Source organism: Centruroides vittatus, unplaced genomic scaffold, assembly GCF_030686945.1.
Source record: "Centruroides vittatus isolate TY-2023 unplaced genomic scaffold, ASM3068694v2 contig_2818, whole genome shotgun sequence".
NCBI lineage: Eukaryota > Metazoa > Arthropoda > Arachnida > Scorpiones > Buthidae > Centruroides > Centruroides vittatus.
Window position 1 is genome coordinate 101,845 of NW_027121792.1, and position 22,687 is coordinate 124,531.

General features: G+C 28.7%; 1 protein-coding gene across 3 annotated transcripts in view; it reads right to left on the reverse strand.

The window, feature by feature from the left end:
- The window catches only part of LOC136972132 (muscle calcium channel subunit alpha-1-like), a 220,850-nt gene that overhangs the window by 72,368 nt on the left and 125,795 nt on the right, over positions 1-22,687 (reverse strand). For all 3 annotated transcript variants that reach the window (XM_067266680.1, XM_067266679.1, XM_067266681.1), the window contains exons 16-23: positions 21,548-21,624; positions 15,725-15,924; positions 15,588-15,609; positions 14,191-14,257; positions 9,849-10,041; positions 9,614-9,743; positions 9,347-9,406; positions 5,271-5,377 (exon numbers count right to left, since the gene is read on the reverse strand). In XM_067266680.1, the coding sequence (XP_067122781.1) occupies positions 5,271-5,377; positions 9,347-9,406; positions 9,614-9,743; positions 9,849-10,041; positions 14,191-14,257; positions 15,588-15,609; positions 15,725-15,924; positions 21,548-21,624 (856 nt within the window). The remainder of the gene's footprint in view (positions 1-5,270; positions 5,378-9,346; positions 9,407-9,613; positions 9,744-9,848; positions 10,042-14,190; positions 14,258-15,587; positions 15,610-15,724; positions 15,925-21,547; positions 21,625-22,687) is intronic.

Below are 22,687 nucleotides of genomic sequence, written 5' to 3' on the forward strand. Positions count from 1 at the left end.
CTTTAAATAATATTATCATATTTGATATTATAAATGTATTTTATATATTTTTAGTTTTGTTTGTTTATCAAACAATTGTAAAAATTAGCTACAGGACAAGATGCACTTTGCACCCATACAGCTACAATGTGTGAATGTGACACTATGGTTGTTTACTGTATCAAGTAGTGTTATAATAGAATTTTGCGTTTTTTTCCAATTTTGGGGACATTCCCTTCTAAATTTTTAGCAATATAGATTAAAAATAAAATATAAATATAAAAAAGTTTCTCTCAATAAAATTGTAGATTTTATTGAGAGAAACAAATTAGAACAACAAAATTATCAGTTAATTATCATTATCCTTGCAACATTCAGAAAAAAAGATGAGGGGGATGACCTTCATTTCCCCCTTTCAAATAGTGTCAAGTGATAATTGTTATTTTATTCATATCATGTGAATACATATAATTCATCCTAGACAAGTGAAGAGGATTAAAAATGACCAATCAAGGTTATTTCCTATTACATCAACTTCCTCCAGAATTGTAATATATGTTGATGATTTAAATAAACATTAAATGTAATTGTGTAAGTACCGAGGTGGCAACGTGGGTTGAAAGGGTTGACAGAGGATGTGGCAAAAACGGACAGCAATGTTGTAGCTCGAGGGAACCAGCTGGATGTAGAAGTGTTTAGTTATATTAATAAAGAGTTATTCATATTATATTATCTGGTCAGTTGAGTTATTTATAATACAAGAATAAAATCATGACCAATTCAAAAAATAAATCAAACAAAAAGGAACAATAGAAAAAAGGAAAAGAGAGTAACAATAGCTCTTTTACTGATATGTTGTGAGCTGTGAATTTTGGTTATCCTCCCAGTTAGGCACCTCAAGTTTTAACAGTATGTAAATAGGCTAAGTTTTAAGGATAAGCTTTGTTTTATCCAAATATAAATATAATGTCATGCTTTCTTTTTGCCAAATAAATTTTCCTTTCTTATTTCTACATCAGTATATTTGATTTTACATTCATCCTCTTGAGAGGCTCATAGATTTCATCATTTTGTGTATGATTCATATAATTTTAAGAGGAAATTGCAGCTTTGAAAATATTGATAGGATATTAATAGAAAAACTTTGAAAACATTGATAGAAAAGAATACATCTTTATAACATAATATCTGTGAATTAAATGATTTAAGTTCTTTAAGAATTTCATTCTTCAAAATATATCACAGCCAATTATAAGCAATGTATTGTAGTGCTCCGCCACTATAGTAATTGTAAAGAAAATAATAATTGTAATTTATGTAAATACATTCCGTTCTTAAATGATATCGTATCAGGTTTTGTTTGATTGTGACGCAATTGTATTGCTCTAAATTCCATATCACCTTTTGGGGTTACAACAGTTGTGAATGGATTGGTTGAGAGAGAGTCACGTGCCTATTAATAGCTCCCAGATGGCGGGGGATATAAAAACATGTGTCATACATGTTAGTGACCTTCTTTTTTTTCTTTCTTGGATGCTGGAGACAAGATTGAACTTGCGAGCTTCCATCGGAACGAAACTAGGGGAGAGTACTCTGGGTAAGAATAGAACAGGACGAGAGAGGAAGAAACTGCTGTGTGCATGAAGACAATCAAAACCCATTGACCTGGATTTAGTCAGAACCGGCAAGTAATTTAAATAAACTTATACTTAAGAACTAGGAGTACTCATCTGGATGATTATTTTCCTAACTTGGCACTGTATATCTTGTTTGTTAAGTAAGTTCGACCACGTGCTTGTGAACAAAGGACATCAAATTCTTAAAGTAATTGTATTAAGAGGATGTAACAACCAAGTATACCACCCAGTAAATATTTGTATATATTTTAGAATAAGTGCATTTTAGTAATATTGTTATTCCAATCAATACCTTATATTTAGTGGATAATCTCAAGGCATTGTATAGTTTGTAAGAATATTGGTTAAGTTCCACTAGCTGTTTGTCAATTATTTCTTTGCTCTATCATTAAATTAATTCTTGCCAATAACACGTGTTCTTTATTTGTGAAGTCCTCAGTCGACTTACCCCGGCAACCAGACTGGCTACATTTCGGTATAGCTTAAGTCAGTACAGTATCTTACACACACAGTACAAATATGTTTTATTGAAGAAATACAAAACTTCCTAACACTATAACATTTTAAATTCAAAACCATTTGAATTACACATTTCAAAATGGTTAGTGACTTTGCTTACTTCAGATCTGTAGTGGACAATAAAAACTCCATCACAACAGAAATATACTCAAGGATCCATAAAGCTAACACATCATCCTATAGCTTTCAAAAAGTACTACAATATAAACAAGTTTCTAGAAAGATAAAGTTAAGATTGTATAAAACCAATATCCAACCAGTGTTGCTCTATGGCTGTGAAACATGGCCCATACATAGAGTAACCAAACACAAATTGTGAGTGTTTAAAAACAATGTCTTTAGAAAGATCTTTGGACCTGTGTGGGATAGTAGAACTGGTGCTTGGAGAAAAACACACAATGAGGAATTACATCAAAGTTGATAACTATGATATCATACACTATAGCCAAGAGATACACCAGATAGGCAGGACATGTAGTCCGCACTGACACTAAGTGCTGAGCAGATAGCCTCAGAGTAAATGACCTATTGGACACCCTCCAGTGCAATGGAAAGATGCAATGGAAAGAAGGACTGGAGAGGGATCTACAAAAAGTGGGTATACTGCCTGGGTGGATGGCAAGAGGCATAAGACAGGAAAAAATGGAAGGAGATTGTTGCACAGGATAAGGGCCCAAGAGGCTCAAATAATCATTGAATGAATATCATTTTAAATATGTACAATTTCTGTAATTAAGTGTATTGGTGTTGAAATTCATTGGACTACATAAGTTTCATAAGTCAGTTTTGTGAAACTGACTTATGAAAATACACAAAATCAAAATAAAATATTTAACGAGTACTTTTGCTTGCTACAATCAAGCTTCATCAGTCAGAATGTTTAAAAAAACAAAAACAAAATTTACTTAAGTAGAGTGTATTTAAATTTAAAAATATTGGATTTACATAATACATAAACACACCAAAATCCAGCAGCAAAAACACTTTAATAGACAATCAAACGTCATCCAGTTTTATAAGCTGTTTATCTATGTATAAACAAATACATAGACGTATATTTTATAGTTAGTATTATAAAGATTAATGTTAAACATAAAAATATATACAGAAGAATTAAAATAAATAATTTCAAACATCTGAAATTTGTGTGATGGTAAACTGCATGCTCAATTACATCTAATTTAAAACAGTTTCTGTCAATAATAAAGTAATTGGATTGGAAGATGTATGTATGAGGTGTATGTATTATTTTCACATTGTTCCAATCAGATGTAGAGCCAAACAAAGAGATGAACAAGGCCCTGAGACTGGAGAAAGGACATTCTTTGCCCAGACCTCGAGGTAGACAGTGTGAGTGGTGATGTTCCAGGTCACGTTTGGCATGACTGGAAAGTGCAAGAGACTTCGATGAAAGGATTGGTGTTTATTGTGGTTACAATAAAACAGTGTGGCAATTAAGTGTAAGAAAAACTTCAACAAGCACAACAACGAGAGACCTTCCAAAAAAAGAGTTCAACGTGGTATCTCACCCAGAGATTGTAGAGTTCAGCAAGAAAGAAAATCCCGGGTATTCCAATCTTTTCTACGTTCTATTTCCTATCTTTTCCATTCCCTACTATTTTTTCTAGCCCTAGTTTTAAGTTAGTACATAAGTTTAAGTCATAGTTTTTGATTTACCTTTACATTGTCACAAACAGTATATGTTGTTTGCACTGTATTACTGTATTTTATTTTATAATACTGTAGAGTTGGAATCTAAAATAAAACCCTGTACATTTTACACGAAATAAATTACTTTGTTGACTATACTGTCGCATAATTATTGAAACGTGTTTCCTTTGTCATTCTACACCATTTTGCATAAATCTAACAATATGCACTGTTGATACTATGATGCTATTGTTAGGTCACATAGTGTAAAACAATATAAGTGAGCTCTTCAATACGTGAAGTAATAGCTGAATTAAGACGCAAACCATACTGAAAACAATTTCTTATTGGTAAGTCTGCTGGTGAATTAAATCTTCTAAAAATTTCATAAAACAAACAAGTTCTTGTTGATAGAAATGTTTAAATCCAAAAAACAATGAGAAGACATATATGATTTTTCTGGAGTGAACTTAACATAACTAACGACAAAATTTATATACATAAAAAAGGGAACAAATTTTTACTTCATATGTCCCAACCAATTACAACCTCATCCACATAGCTATACCAAAACAGAGAGAAGAGCACAGTGCCAAGTTTGTGGAATATCCTGGATTACAATTTCCTCATAACAATCTTCACAAAAAAAGCAGTAAAAGAAGAAACCACAGGCAAACCACACTGTTGAAGGTAAATATTACCTTTAAATATAAAATAATTGAATTTGCAAATCATAGCTATAAGGCAAATGCTTTCAAATAATAGGAATTCATTGTAAAAATTACTTCTTCCTAATGGATAAAGACTAATTGCATTAATCTCGAAAAATATGAAACATTCTGTTAGTTTAGTGTTTGCTAGCAATTTTTTTAATACTTAATACTATTTCTGATTGTTTTAATTAGATATAATAGAATTCAGATGTTTGGAATTATTTATTTTAATTTTTATACATATATTTTTTATAGTGATTTTTAAATTTAACATCAATATTTATAATGATTGTTATTAAATGTATATGTCTATGTATAAATCCAATATTTTCTAAATGAAATAAATAAGACAAATAATAAAGCTGCCTTACATTTATGTACATTGTCAATATTTTAAAACTTTAAATTTAAATATGTTCTACTTAAGGCAAATTCTGTCATTTTGTTTTTAAATATTCTAATGTGGCTTGAATGTAACAAGCAAAAGCCCTCATTAAATGCTTTACTTTTATTTTGTTTATTGTTGGCTATTTAAACCTTAATAAAAATGTCTGTAATTATAATAATAAATTTTAGAAATATTTTGAATTTAAATATTATCAATAGTATCTAAAGATTTTCTTACCATCAGAAATTAAAATAAAAATTTTTATAAACTGTCAACATTATAAGAAAACAAAATTACATGATATTTAATTAATTATGTAAATAATAAATTTAAAATCAGCCATTAAGTTAAATTAATTAATATACTTTTACATAATTTCCTTACCCATAAGCAAATGAAATTAGTGATACACATACCACTAGGACATCTAAAAGATTGAAATAACTACGACAGAAAGATCCTTTATGCAGAATAAGTCCATATGCAATGGCCTATTATTAGAAAAATTAGAATTATATTATTTATAACAAAATTTTTATATATATATATATAAAAAAACATAAGTAAAACATCATTTTTAATCTGATTTATGTATTTTCATTTTAAAAATAAATCAATCAATAATTTAGAATAAATAATTTTAGCTTCCCTTTTTTGTAATATTAATTATAAAACAATAGAATAAAAAATTAAATTATTATTTATCAGGTACATTAAATAAATTAATAAATTAATTGATTAAATTAAAGTTTTATTTGTAATAAGACTGTTTCAAGTAATTTTTTCATTATTTAAGAGTTTGACCAATTCCTAAAGTATTATTGCATTTCTGAATACATAAAAACTTTTTGTATACTTAGTTTTTTACATCATAAAAAATATTTTTACCCATCTTTTCTAAATATCAAGGATACAATTCACTTCTTTATAAAATAACAATATATTGACAGAAATAAATATGAATCTCTTCCTTCATACATTTTTATTAAAATTATAGCATTAAATAACATTAAAAAATCAATTTTTTAAATATTTATTCAAAAAAAATTGAAGAGACTTCATAAATTAAATCCAAAGAAGTTAATTGATGTTTTTTTGTCTGGACCGCATTTCATCATCCATTATTTGGATATACAGGTAATCCTCACTTTACGACCTATCTGCTTAACGACCACTCGAGTTTCGACCCGCAATTCGGGGAATCCCCTTTCTCAGATTGAGTGTCGGTCAGTGGCAAATGGTGACATGCACACTAAGTGTACTATTGTGGCTGTCAGCCATATTGTTTTCTTGTTTGTTTTTTTTTTTTAGTTTATAAGTTACAAAAACATATGCATATATATATATTCTTTCTTTTTTCTTCCTTCATTTCTACTTTATTTCCGTTCCCTTATCTCAACCGTTATCACTGGAGGGGGAGGATTACCCCTTCTAAGAACTGAGGGTATTAGGGCTTTCCTGAATTTGGAGAGGGGGAACAGAAGAAAAGAAGAAGCCCTAAGGGCTAAGCTGTAAAAAAACGGGAAACACTTTTTGGGTTGGACCTCGAGGAAGACAGACGTCGGACGCAGCGCTCCAGACTCGAAAGAGGGTGAAAGAGAGGAGACTGCAGTCAACGAGACAGAGAACCTAAGAAGACCAGGGAGAGAAATAGATACGAGGATCCAGACATAGAACCACTCGTTTATTAGAGAAAGAGAAGGAATAACGACTGTGAGAATGAGAATCGTTAAGGACATCGATCAGACAACTTGGACCTGGGTACTTACTACTTTCTTTCCTATCGTTCCTTTGCTTTCCTAAGTCTATCCTTTTCTTTTCCTTATTATTTTAAGTTAGATGTAAGTTTAGTTTTAAATTAGTCATTAAGGTTATTTGTTTGTTCTTTGTTACGCACGCATGTGGAATCCACCTGTAAAAATAATAGGAGGTGACTCACTCCCCTGTAAAGATATAGAAGTGAAATTCTGTCGGGTTGGGATCCATGTATTAAAAGAACCGCATTCGGAGGAAATAAAAAGGAAAATTCATCATGTGAATTTTTATCTCTGCATTGTTATTTGTAACCGTTACTCGCGGACCCATAAATATCTCCTTTCGAACAACCACACTATAATAGGCTTGCACATACTATAATAGTCTTATAGTACTATAATAGGCTAATAGCATACTATAATAGTCTTTCTATGAATAAATTTGAAGTTTGTCGCATAATTTGTATAATTTTACAATGATCCTATATTCCCAGCACAAGCTCCTCACTTATTGACCAATTCGCTTAATGATGTAGTCGTCGGAACAGAACTCAGTCGTAAAGTGAGCAGTACCTGTATTATGTAAATATATCCAAATAATGGAAGTTATAATAATAGTTGTAATTTTACCGTAATAATCACTGTAATAATTGTATTTATACCAATTTGTAGAAATGTAACACCTGATGAAAAATGCAAGTTATACAAAAAAAATCTTGCACCTGAAATGCATAGTGAATAAAGAATAATGAAGATAACACTCAGAAGTTTTTGTCTCTGATGAAACGCGGTCCAGACAAAAAAGCATCAGTTAACTTCTTTGGATTTAATCTATGAAGTTTCATCAATTTTTTGAAGAAATATTTAAAGTAATTGATTTTTAAAGCAATATAAAGAAAACCGCACCATTGATATAATACATATCTATTCTTATAGTAACATTAAAAAAGTTTAAAATGTAACAATAACTATACTCTCCATCAAGAACCAAAGAGTCCTAAATGGAATTCTTTGACTCTTGATGATGAGCATATAGTACTTGAAAGCATTTAAACTTATTTCTTACATTTTTTGCTCCAATAGAACATTTTTGGAATTTTAGCTTTAAAAATGTAAGAAAAAAATCATTAAATTACAATTTATCTTTAAAAAATTATATTTTTTGAGATTCTAAAAATGTATTTAAAAGTTTTTAGTAAGTTTTTACAACAATCTCTAAATATTATTTAAAGAACTCTAGACTGTACCATAAAACGCAATATAGAATGTCATTATTTTACAATATACACAGTGATAAAATAACTTGAAAATTGTTAAAGAAATTATAATTATATTGAAATCATAATTCTAGATTAAATAATTACAATACTTGCAATAAAATTCTATATTTCATAATATTAAAATCTTATGATAACTATTTTAGTAAAATATTTTTAATCTAAAAAAATATTTAGAGACAATGTAAGACATTTGAGATAAACTTTCAGTATCAAGAATTTCATTTTAAATATTTAATGTATGTGAATTATGTTGAATTACTTTAAATAGTATTAAAATTTCACTTAATTAAAAATATATTTATGTATTATTTATCTCATGAATTTCAAATTTGAATTTAGTGTACAATGTACTGATTCCATGCTGGAAAATCAAGAAATTATTCATGCTTGAATTACTCAGTTTGCAGATTATTTGTGCACTCGGAAAATTTGCTAATGATTAGCAATAACAATGAGAAATAACATTTCCGAATAAATCCTCAATACAGCAATCATGCATATTCATATTCAGAGTGTCTGAAAAAAAACTGATGGATTGCAAAAAAGTATTATGTACTAACTAATACTACTACTAATGTCAATAAGTTGTTAATTGTTTTATTGTCTTGTAAACAAAAACTCTCTTCCTGATTTTAAGTCAATCAAATTACAATGTTCTTATTTTATTGTACTTGGAAGAATGTTTTCTTTAATATTTAATTAACAACTGGTTTTGTTACATTTGATTAATTTTATATTTTAGTTACAGTTTAACCAGCATGCCGGTCATTTCGCAAAAATACAATAAACATATATTTATTTATTTATAAAAGCCGAGCTGCTTTTAAATACTGTTTATTTAAATCTTACAGCGCATCATCTTAATGAAATCTTAATCTTATATTTACAAAATATATATATTTTTAAATATAAATTTGCAATACGGTAGACCTTCATTATAGCGCTGCTCACTATACCGCACACTCGGTTATAGCGCAGGCAATGTTCACGATGCGATAAGCTCAAACATGTTTATACAGGTCTGTGCGGCGTTAGTGAGTAGCACATTTTATTGTTACTGCGTATTGAGTAACTGTGTATGTATTGAGTTCCTGAATGTATTTTGAATAGTGTTTAATTATTGTATGCATGATGAATAAAAGAAAAGCTTACAGTGTGAAAGAAAAGCTTGACATTATTGCTAAAGTAAAGAGGTAAACCGCGTTACACGCACCGCTCGGTATAACATGGTTCATCTTATAACGCGAGTGTTGTTTCCCACCCGACATGCACGTTATATCGAGGGTCCACTGTATTTAAAAGTATAAATTTTACAAATCATTCATGTAATTAATTATATAAAATATAAAATAAAAAACAAAAATTTATCAAATATATTTACGTATTTAAAGTTAGAATTAAATTGTACACTTTAAAAACTATATACCTTTAAAGTTATTTCAACTGTAAAAACTGATGTAAAAAAATAATCAAAATAATTCAATATCTGAAAATACAAATTACAATAATTAAAATATCACAGAAAAATAATTATTAAATTTCATATTATTCAATACATATTTTAAAATATTTTCATTTTTAATAAACAACATAATTTTAATTTTTAAATATTGTCATTATTTAAAAAAAAATAAGTAGTGTTAAATTAAAATATTGATTCTGAAAAGTAAAAGCTAATATATTATTCGCAAACCTTATTTCTTTCTGAATTTGAGTTTAATGGATCTTCAGCTGCTAGCATAGCACTACTTATGAGAATGAAAGCCAAAATTAAATTTCCAAAATAATTATGATTTACAAGAGTATGACAGATAATACGAAATCTGTAAAAGAATTTAGAAATTTTAATTAAAAATTTATATTATAAATACTGTAGTTAATATACTATTTCATAAATAAGGTTTAATAAATTATATAGAAAAACTAACTTATTTGTATGTGAGAAGATAAAAAATGAAGTATATTTGGGTATAGGATGCACTCTTTTTAGTATATGAAGTTCAGAAAGCCTCCTTGGACGAGCAGTGGAAACTGTTTCTGTATCTTCATTATCTGCATCAACATCATCCATACCAGTGGCATAGCATCTTTCATCTTCCCACTGTTCCATTCCTTTTTCTACTAATTGTTAAAAGATAATTTCATAAACATATGCACATGAATTAAAGCAAATATAAAACTAAATATATTTTATTTAAGAATTTAATAAAATTTGATTCTTCAACACAATTTATTATATTCTGTAGAAAATACAGTAAACTCCCGATTATCCGTGCATGAATTTAATTTTTAAAAAATGTAACGAAGGTAATGATTTGATTAAATTTTGGAAAAAAATGACAATACTGGATGTGATACATGGTGTAACTCAATCTTGGAACAAAACAAAGCCAATAACACTCGTTCAATCGTGGAGGAAAATTCTACTAAACGTAGAAGGTGATTTTTTGGATTCTATCAAGCCCAAGACAAGTGAAACAGTATCTGAAATAAGTGAGCTAAGTGCAAATTTACATGGCTTTGAAAATATTGATAGAGAAAATATTGAGGAGTGGTTAGAACATGATTCATGTGATAGAGGTTTTCAAATAATGAGTGATGCAGATATTATTTCCAATCTCATTCAACCAGAAGAGCAAAAGAATGAAGCCGAAAGTAGAGAAGAAGAAATTATTAATCACATTAGTCACAACACGGCCCCGAATTCTGTTGACACTTTGTTGGAATACATCGACCAATGGGAATTCGAGTATAATGACATAATAGCTCTTAGAAAAATTCGAACTGATATTAAAAAATCTTTAAAAGATTCCTGCAAACAAACCAAAATCACAGATTTTCTTAATAATGAGCATTAAACATGTTAAAACAATTGTCTGCCTTAGAAATGTATAATATGTCGTATTTTAGAAATAAATAATTATAGTTCGGATTATCCATGTTTTTGGATTATCCGTGCCACCTCTCCCCACCATTAGCCCAGATAATCGGGAGTTTACTGTATAGCACATCATCTTAATGTAACTTTACTTAATCTGAAAATCCTTTCAAACTGGATCCATTATAAAAATTCTTTGAGATAAGTAATTGATTTAAGAAGAAAAACTCTTAATTATATACGTCAAATGTTTTAAAAAAAGAATTTTAAAACATTTTCATGTTTTAAATAATCTGACTTAGAAATAAATCAGAGATAATCTAAAATATATTTTGAACAGGACTTCAGAGTATCATCCAGTTATGATCACATTGAATAAAAAATTTTAAAAAAGTTCAAATGGGCAAATACACTGCCAATTTAAAAAATTTATAACTAAATTTAAATACTTAAAACATTTTAATAATTTAAGAAATTATCATTTTAATTAATATACTGAATTTATATACTATATGTAGCATGTATCTGTATAAAAATTAAACATGCTTTAATTAAAATAAATTTAAAGAAGCCGACTGTAAAAAGGATGATTGGATAATAAACTAAAAGAATAACTGAAAAAACAAGTGATAAAATAAAATCATATGATACATTAGGTAATAATAATAAAATCATATGATACATGCTAGATGATTTCTCCTGACATGCTACTTTGGGCGTGCATGCAATAGGTGCATCTCTGATAAAGGAACTTTGGAACTACTGGAATACCCTTTTCAGTCAAAAATTTGATGGAGTAGCAGTGTGCATTATCATGATGCAATAACCAAGAGTTCGTAATCTCTGGATGGACATGAACTTTTTTTCTGAGTCATTCAAGGGCTTCGTGATAGTAGTGTTGGTTAACTGTTTGTCCTTGAGGTACAAATTTTCTATGTACAATACCTTTACTGTCAAAAAACAAATCACTGTAATCTTGATTGTCAATTTGCTTTCCTCAGGAGTGGTGAGTTACTGGTGTTCCACTCCAAACTTTGTCATTTTATTTTAGGATCATACTTTTGTGATAATTAAGAAAGGGTTTCACTTTCTGATAAAAGCAAATACCAAGAAAAAACAACACATGCAAAGTAAAAGATAAAAAAAACTTAATTTGTGTGATAATAAAGTACAAGTACAAAGGGATTCCAGCTCAAGTGGTTTTGATTTACAGTCATCCAAAATCTAGCAATTGGTAGAACAATTAAATATTATCATGACTATAACAAAAAGATCCTGACAATAATAATTATACAAATTTTTCTTAACACTAATATTTAATACTAATTTATAACTAGAAGGAAATAGAAAGTAGGGGTGAGAAGTAGTGAAAATGGCGGATAGAATAGGAAAGAATACCGCAGGTAGTGTAAACGTCATTCAGTTACCATGAGGGCCATGTGGAAGCCTATTAAACATAAAATACTTGCTTGTGTCTTCCTTTTCTTTGGTTCTTGGAAAATTTTATATATTTTATACCAATAGCCCGTCACATGTTTGAACTTGTTAAGCTGACATGCCAGTTCTAACACACTATCTTACTAATTTCAGCTGGAAAATTTCAAAGTTTCCACTAGAAGTTCTAGCCTCACCAGTCTCTCAGGCACCGAACACTAGTCTCTCTCCTTTTAGTGATCTTCTCTCCTCAAGCACCAGTCTAAAAGTGATCTTGCTTTGCCTTGTATGCCCTCAGGTAACCTCATACTCATTGTACGAAGATTCCAGGAAGTAGCCTTGTGATGTTCTGGGTTACTCAAACGATGACAGGGTATAACATAAAGAACAAAACTTTATTTTTGAGTACAAACATAAGATTTATAGAATGATACAGGTTCCAACTCTGAGGCAAGTCCCAAAAAACAATATTTTCCATGACACAAATATATACAAAACTTGAAATAAAAATCTTCGTTACAATCCTTCAGATACCCGGAGTTATCCAATATACCGGTTTCAAATTATGTGAGCGTGGGCCACGTTTTTTTCTTAAATTTACCTTAACCTACTTATATAAAAATAGTAAAAGACAGACATAGATAGATGAAGGAAGAAGAGCGATAGGATAAGGGTACCCGGTTGTTTTGAATGTCTGCACCTCTCCTTGAAATTTCTTTCTTAATGTTCCTTCTGCAAAACACCTCAAAGACTTCCACTATATCATCTCCTTATCTTTATTCCTGGCTTTAACACAGTGCCTCTGTACTCTTGTCTTTTACTAACAAAAGACTGAGAGTCTCTCTTTGAACCGTCCGATCTCTCTGGCGTCTACCCAAAAAGTGGCTCTCTCTCCCTTCAGATCGCCCCAAGGCCCTTTTTTACCCATTGTTCACTTTCCACACTTCCAGGATTTGGGCTTGGGTAGAAAGTTCTTGAATTTTTGGGGAAAAAAGAAATTAGAAAACAACAGAAAGTTGATAGGTATGAAAAAGATTGAGGAAAGAAAGAAAAAGAATTATAATATAAACTATATACAATTTATGGCATCATGCCACAGCCCTCAGCTCCAAGAAAGAAGAATTAAGATTAGATAGTTCTAGAAGTTGGAAAGAACAAAGAACAGGAAGAAATGTCAATACGGCATACAGCCATATTGTATGCTTTTGTCCACTTTAAAATCCACCTGCAATCATATGTTTGAGAAAATTTTTATTTTTAATATGTCCAAGAAGATCCAAACACACATTCCTTCAGTTGTTCTTTGGTAAGGTTTATTGGAACCTGCTTTCAAAAATTTTCCATGTGCTTAATTACTTGGTCAAAATGTTATGAATGGTTTATGATTCAAATTCAATTCACAGACAGCCATTTTCACAGTCAAACATCAATCAGATTTTACAAGAGTCTTCATTTTGACCACAAATTCATCTGTTTTTAATGTGTTAGATCTTCTAGAATAAAGTTGGTCTTCCATATTCTCTTGGCCATCCAAAAAATGATTTATACCATCTGATAAAACCTGTCCTCAAAACAACATGATCTCTATAAGTCCATTTTGATTTTTCATAAGTTTCGGTAGTATTTTCATTAACTTTGATACAAAATGCTGTTCGAATTTCACCTTCCTTTTTCATGATTCATCACTCCCACACACACTTACATATCACACTCTTGGTATCAACCCAGATTTGTTAATGCTAACATGTTGAAACTTGCACTGAACATCAACAATGAATATACTGTACATTTCAGTTGATGTCAGAGGAATGGTTACTTTTTAGACACACTATATATTATACATATATTTTGTGTTTCTGTATGTATGTGTTTCAGAATGTGTGTAAATTTTCTTTATAAACATTAATATATAAAAAAAGTAAATTATATAATTAATCAAAAAGATAACAGTTTATTACCAAAAGGAACACTTATTTTTGGCACATCTGTGTCTTTCAATGTTGTATCTTCAACTTTAATATGGACCTAAAAAATTATAATATAGATATAAATATTTATAATAATACTTATAAGTTTAAAAATAGTTGAATTATCATATAAACATTGCAAATAAATATTTAAGAATGAATACATAATTATTAAGTTATATTATTTATTTATTTCAAAAGCATCATGCACTTAAAATTCAAATCTTACATAAGAACATGATTTCTTGTACACCAGATTTTTGTATTCGAAAAATTTTATAGTATTTTATTTTATATATGCAATTTCTATATTTTTAAGCTATGAAAGATAATTGGAAATTTATAAATTATTTCAAGTTTTACAATTCATATAAAATACTATCGTATATCAAACAAAGATAAATTTGAAATTTTTTCCTTTGAACATATTTATTATGAATGTACAGATAAGAATAACTGTAGATAAGATAAATGTACAGTAAGAATAAACAAATATTTTAGTAATAAGCCAATGACTACCAGATTCCATTGGGCTAATTTTCTGCAATTATTTTTTATTAATTTCTAAATAATTTGTCACTTGAGGGAGGCATTAGGTCCCATCTCTTATTAAATTAAACGATTTAGAAGATTTTGGAAGAAAAGAGTTGGCTCAGAGCGGGACTCAAACCTGCAACTCCTGCTTACCATGTAGATACATTGCTAGTTATGCTACCCAAGCCTCCAGACCAATCTCCTTTTCCAGACATATTTAAATTATGATATAACCATCCTCATTACTTACAGTGCCAACTGGAGACACCATCAGTTTCAGTGTCCCTGTCAGCACCATAAGTAAGAGTGGCAAGTTCTAGCTCCACTCCAGGCTGATTCTTTTCGTCCAGAATTTTCTAAATTATTTAATTTAATTACAATTACAGTATTAAATAAGAGATGGCATCTAATACCTCACTCTAGTGACAAATTATTTATAAATTAATTAAAAATAATCGCAAAAAAGTAGCCTGATGGAATCCAATAGTCGTATGGCTTATTAATAATATTTCGGGTTTAGAGATGTTTGTATATTAATATGTTGGCAGCAATTTGACGTAATATATAATAAAAAGTAACAATTAAACTTTTAAAAAATTAGATTTTAATTTTATTAAATTGTGCAAATTCATGTTTAGTGACTCAAAACTTCTCTTATATTCTGTATGTCACATAGAAAAAAAAAACACAAACATTAATTTCAAAAATAAAAATTCTTGTTTAATTCTGAAGACAATATCATATGTTTTTTATGGTGATTTAAAACCAGTTAAATGTGTTAATTTAAATAATCATATTGTCTCTTATTGTAACTTGTTAGAATTCATGACAGAATGAAAATTTTATTTACTTACTATTTTATCTTTTTCTCTAGGGCTAAAAATTAAACATTAATTTTATTAATAATATACTCATGTTAAACCATAATATAAAATTATAAATAAGATCATAACAAATGAATTAATTAATCAATTGTACAAAAATTCCTTACTATAATACAACAGGTGTATGATTCAATTGGGTAACTGCCATATTCAATGTCTCTTCCATATCTACTTCTTCATTGGTATTTTTCCGTCTCTTCTTCTTTTTACTCATATGTGTGTTACTAAATTCATGTTCGTTTTCATCGGACTGAATGGATATGTCACTACATGATCTTTTTTGGATTTTATCAATTTCTTCCTCTTCCTAATAAAAATTTATAATACTAATGGATTTATTATATTCATAAAAATTAAAAACAGAAATTGTTATATTTAAAATTGTAAAGACATTACTAAATGTTAAATTTTATAAAGAAAATTTTAGTTATTTAAAAGATAAAATTGAAATATTTTGTAGTTTAAGTTACAAATGTCTGCATTAAATCTGGTAGAAGCTCATAATAAACACTGAAGAACTGCAGCATCCAGCAAAGAAAAATAAAATCACAAAATAACATTGTGATTTTTATTACATAGTAATTAATTAAATTACTATACATAATTAAAATGAATTTTTTAAAATCAAAACCAGCACTAATCAGAAGAAAGTATACAAAATAAAAGCAATTCTGTTAGAGTGCTTGCATGTCATGCACCATCCTGCAACGGCACTGTTAAACAGAACAGTGTCTCCTCCCACTTAGAGAACAGTTCTGTTTGTTCAGCCACTGCATCTCATGACATGATGAAATACTTGATATGATGCAATACTGCTAATCAGTGCAGTTGCAGGAGGATACTTGACAGGAATTAGTTACTGGGTCATAACGGAGGAGTGAAGTATTCAATGACTTTCTAACATTAATATATATATATATATACACACATACATACATATAAAAATATATATATATATTATATAGTTTTAGATTTAATCAGTGACAAAACTTGACTATCTAATGTAGAGATGCTGAGTATATTGTTATGTAGGTAGCTAGGAGCAACCACTGATTAAATTTAAAAGAAAAAAATAATAAAATTGATGCACAGTAAAACAACTTTATTTAGAAAATAAAGAAACAAGAAAAATGAGGTTTTTATATGGAACTGCAATTGAAAAAGTAGGATTTTTTTAATCCTACTTTTTCAGTTGCTATTTCATCTGGTAACCATTGTAGTTCCTGAAGAACTCAGAAGGAGTTAGAAAAAGTTTGTGCAGAAATATTTTTTGTTTTCTTCACATCGGTAATTTGCTTCTGTGTTCATTATTGCTATTTCATATAAAAAAAACTGAATTTTTCTTGTTTCAATTTTTTCAATATTTATTAAATCCAAACAATTGCTGGATTAGATCAGGCTATATTACTGCTACTATTAATAATTAAATTCTAAGTAATTTGGCCTAGAGTTAAGCATTAGTCACCATCTGTTATTAAATGTAATAATTATAATTAAATTAATTTTTGACAGTGGCAGTTGTGGGTTTGAGTCCTGCTCTGGACCAATTTCTTTCTTCTAATACCTTCTAAATTAATTAATAAATATTAATTTAATTATAATTATTAAATTTAATAAGAGATGACAACTAATGCCTACCTTTAGACCAAATTACTTAACATTTAATTATTAAAGCCAAATGATTGCTGGATTATACTGGGCTATATTACTACTATTATTACTTAATGCATACCAATTAATTAAAAGCCAAATGATGCTCCTGCAATCGTTTATATATATATATATATTATATAATATATAACTATTGGATGTAGATGTTTATATTTGTACATTTAATTTTTAATAGTAACATTAATTAGCCCAAATACACCAACAATTGCCGTAAATGATCGGATCATTTATGGCAGTTGTTGGTGTATTTGCTGATGATATTGGGTTTCGTTTGATGCGTATATTTGTAATTAGCCCAGTCTAATCTGGCAATAGTTTGGTTTTAATGTAATTATCGAGCTTTAGAGATGTTTATATTTCAATATTTATTTTTTCCAGTTTTTTTTTAGTTTACATTTTTCAATATTTTAATGCATATTTGATATTCAAATTCTTAGAAATATTTTCAACATTGAAAACTGAAGTGAATGGCTATAAAGTATTCCTTTGTTTCTTTTTAAAGCCTTTTGTCTTGGATCATTTTATTCATTATAAAATGTTTTATGAGAAAGATTGGTTTTTTCATGTTATTCTGAAGTTTATTTGTACAAAAGTAATAAAATATCAACATTTATACACAACCTTCTACTGATTTAATATTATTTTCAAAATAAAAATTTAAATAAATAGATATTACCAAGTGGTCTTTATAGTGTTCTGCTGCTCAGTATTACACAATATCTATAGAATATTCTAGCAAATATTTTTAATAATTATTTTGTGTAATGAAAACTACTGTTCTTTTTTTTTTTAATTAAAACTACTGTAACCCATGATGGCATATACCCTGCAGAAAATTGTAAGAATGAATCTAACCTACTGTATACTTTACACCTCTGAAGTGGTTGTTGAAAGCAAGCTAATTATTAGTATGTAGTCTACAAGTTGTCATTTCAAGTATTAAAAATATTTTATACATTAATCGTGAACTGGATTATTGTAAAATACATAATTTATAATACATAATTGTAAAATACATATCCATAATTTATAATGTTTTTGCTTTATTTGTTTTTTCAAATTTTTTATATTATAAATAATTCTTGTTTGGAGTATTATATTTAAACTTTAAAGAATTCTGTTTAAAAGTGTTCGATCCTGATGATGGCTACACAGATAGCCAAAAACGTTAGATAAATAAAAAATTGTTGCTGGAAAAGGCTATTACTTTATGTATTAAAAATATGTTTCACTTCTGTTACTAAATCGTTGTATATATACATAAACAACTGCGTTAAGATATTTTATAATAATTATATTAATTTCTGAATCATTTAGAGCATAGTTTGGCTAATTATTAATAATTAATATATCATAAAATAATTTTTCTACAGGTAAGCAGTTGGATTGCTATCTAACATTAACTAATAACTACAATAATTCTTGAATTATTAAATTTAATACTTTTATTTAATTTTCATTTATAAATTAAACAAATTAAATTTAATTCCAAATAATAATTAACAAAATTGTGAGGTTATCAATGAGGGGAGGGAAAAAGATTGGGATGAGGAAAGGGATATGTACTATACAACATTTGTAGGTTCCATGGATTTAGAGATTGAATGCCTTTACGTATAAATCTGTTTATTTATACATAAATGGTTGCTTACAGAATGATTTGTAGCTTCTTCTTTTGAAGGTGGATGAGAGGTTTAAATTCTCAAGATGAATATCTTTGCTCATGGCCATAGACAATTCATTGTAGGATATCAAACTTATTGATGAGATGAACCAAGATGAGCCCTAGGGCAATGTTGCAGGTTGGATCTAGCACAGGAAACAAAGTCCAAGAATAGCAGGAGCACCATACATACACAATTGGAATAGATTTGTTAGAATAAAATAATACCTCACAATCACGAAACAATAGAGAATAGATCTAAGTAACCCATGGATTTTTGTATGCACTCATGAAAAAACTAAGAATAAGGAACAAAGAACATTGTGTGACCTTGAGATGTGGACTTTTATAGGATTTGCTTTCAGATTAAATGTTCTGATTGGTCTTGACTCTTTCTCATCTTTTCCCAATTAACCATTCCTTTGTATCTAGTGAAACTGGACTGTATCAGATTATTAGAAAAATCAATCTTCAATATACAACTCAGACACCACGTCTCTATTCTGATTAAGCAATGTTTAATAAACTTTGAGATGATTTTTCATAATTTAGTACAATATGCTTCTTTCTTGACACTGAGGAATCTCTCTTACTTCTTTAAGCAACATTTTTATTAAACAAAATATTTCCTTTCACATCTTTGTCATCATTATGATCATAAAATAAAAGTTTCTCTCTTCAGTTTGATACTCTTTAAAATTCCAATATGTGAGATTCAAGTTTTACTTAGGCCTCACAAAACTGAAATTAAAGATATCATCATCTTTTTGTTTTATTTTTTAAACTCTGTAATGTAGAAATCCATTTTACATTAATTAAACTAACATTTGTATATAATTTAAAATATTAACTAACTTTCAATCTGATCACATATTAGCAAAGACAATAGCTTCGTACAGTGGTGTATACACACAAGCACATACTTGTGCATTGTCTTCACTAACATGCACTTGAAAATGCTTCATGTATATGGTACAGGGACAGGGAAATCTTGTATTTAGCCTTAACAGAAAAATGTGTACTGAGAAATCTTTCTGAAATACTGAGTAATTCATTACTATAATAGCTGGCCATCTCCATAATTCAATTACAGGTATTTATGAACTGTTCTAATTATGTAAATTAAGTATAAAAATAAATAAATACAATTTATCATTTTAATTTTATAACAGATTTCCTTTATCCAGTAATAATAATAAAATAAACTCAAAAAAAAAAAACTTAAACAGAAATAATTTTATTTTTGCTATTAAAAGTATTTTCTGTTTAATTTCATTGAAAATGTTGTAATGCTTTCAAACAGGATTTCATCACAAGTTTCACTTGTTTTAATATTTTAATTCTTTTTGGTTTCTTGTATTTCGTACTAGAGAGAAGATTAATCTGTATCTTAATCGCATCTATTTATTAAAAAGTCTTAATAAAGATTAAGATTTCATTGAAACAGATCAGGATTATAAAAACAGTGAAGAGCATACCAATGTTAACCACTCGATGTAATTTCTCACAAATATAAAAATAGATAATAGTAATTCTGGGGATTGGTTGCCACTGGCCAGTTGTATAGTATAAATCAACTTTAACTCATGATTTGAATTTAAAATCAGCATATAACTCAGCTCATCACATAACCAACACCTCTCAAATTATTTTCCAAATATAGATAACCTGACAGTTAGCTGCTCAAAATTACAGTTTTTTTTTTTTTGGCATCTTATTTAACATATAATCTGTCATCAGAATCATTAATCATATTAAATAATGTATTAAAAATATTTAACAAATTTTATTTAGTTTTTTAAATTAACATATAAATATTGAAACCATTATAAAATTTTTAAATATTTATTTACAAGCTTTTTATAATGTATAGTAGAAGTTCACTAATATGACACCTGATAATTAGAATGTTTGGTAATCCGGTACTTTCTGAAAAGTAGCCAATAGTCTCAACCTGTCTGATAATAACAAAGCATGCTAGTATTTTGTATATCAGACTTTGTTTAGAGATATAATGCACTAAAGACTTCAGGTAATAATATCTCATGTTTTGTAGGTTTTTCAAGTAATAAAAACTTCAGTGTAATCATGCATTGTATCATCTTCAGACTGATTAAAGAGCATGTGTAAACAAGGCTATAATAAGGAAGGAGGAACTGAGTATTTTTCCCTGAGTCCAGAGAAAACTTAGGAGCTCTTGGTGACTCATACCCCTAAAAATTAATGCTATTTTTGCTAACAAAAAATAAAATCTTTAAAACTTTTTCTATTAATAAACAAACATTCTACATATTTCATTTGTTCAAAAAACAAAATGGCTAAAGATGCCTGCTAAAAGGCAAAAGGGCCCATTCTATCTCTGGTCCTCATACAAATTATCTACAGCCATAAGTGTAAGCAAATTCAAAGCTTACAACAGTATGCACTGGCACAATATGTACAGTACATATTGCACCAGTGTTCAATGTCTGCAACATTTATATCACATAAAACTTATGGAATTTCGTGAAAATACAAAAATGTCTAATACTACTCACAGATGCCAGATTAATAATCTTCTACTGTAATATGTAATATAAGTTCTTAAATTAATCACCTTTTCAATAGCAGTCAAACTTTCTGCATCAGCTAAATTGTCAACAGCAATAGCTAAAAATACATTCAACAATATATCTGAATAGTTAAAGATAAATTTTTTGTATAAAAATTAATCATGCAGTAAATTTTACAAACTGAAAATGAAATAAAATCTAGGAAATAATTATATTCAAAGAATTAATATTTTTATCATTAAAATTAGTCTACACGAAAGAATCTTTAGTATTACTTAATTATTAACAATGTACTTAAATATCATCTTATTCTTCTCTATAATTAAAAATAATCCAAAAATTATTTTTGAAAATATTAAAATTTAATGTTGGTTTCTATTTTAAAAACAATTTGATATCAGTATCATATATAAGTTTTAAAATCAATAATAACTAAAACAGTAAAAAAAATAAATCTTCTGAACAACTATATGTAATTTGCTATAAATTTTAAGGACTTAATAAAGTTTGAGTATTCCGTGTCTTCGTCGCTAGCAGTTCGATGTGTCAGTGAACAATCCATAGGCCCCAGGGCGTATAACATGGCTTTTGGCGGCTTTTCCTGGACGAACCAACGAATCTGGAGATTGCTAGGACACACCGCAGTTGACAATGATTCCACAAGGTCCGAAAGGTTCTTTTTCCAAATATTTTGGGAGCACACACAACCAAGAGAAGAAAACCACGCTCCAAGAACCAAAAACGTCCTTGAAACAATGGTTTCATGCTGTTTTTATCTAAAGTCACCTCTCCATTGGTCTCTCATTGTCACCTGGTGACAATTCAAAACCATATGGAGGGCGCGGGAGAGGTCAACGTTGCTACTGAATATGATCCCTCTTCAGTCGCGTTTTCCTCGACTTTATTCCTTCCCATTGTTTAAAATAATTTACACAAAAAATCTATTGTTCGATCCAGACATCTATTTTCTCCCATTCGCGTCGGAAAAGGAGCTCTTTAAATTCTCGATTGATATCCCCCTTTCGGACCTCCCAGTCGACCCCTGTTCGGGTCCTCACACAATAATAATAATAATTTAATAATAAAACCCTCCCAAAATGTCCCTATGCAACAGCTAAAAAGGTATTTCAAATTATTCCCTTCCCTTGCAATTTCTATCAGACTTTCTTACATTTCCTTTAGAA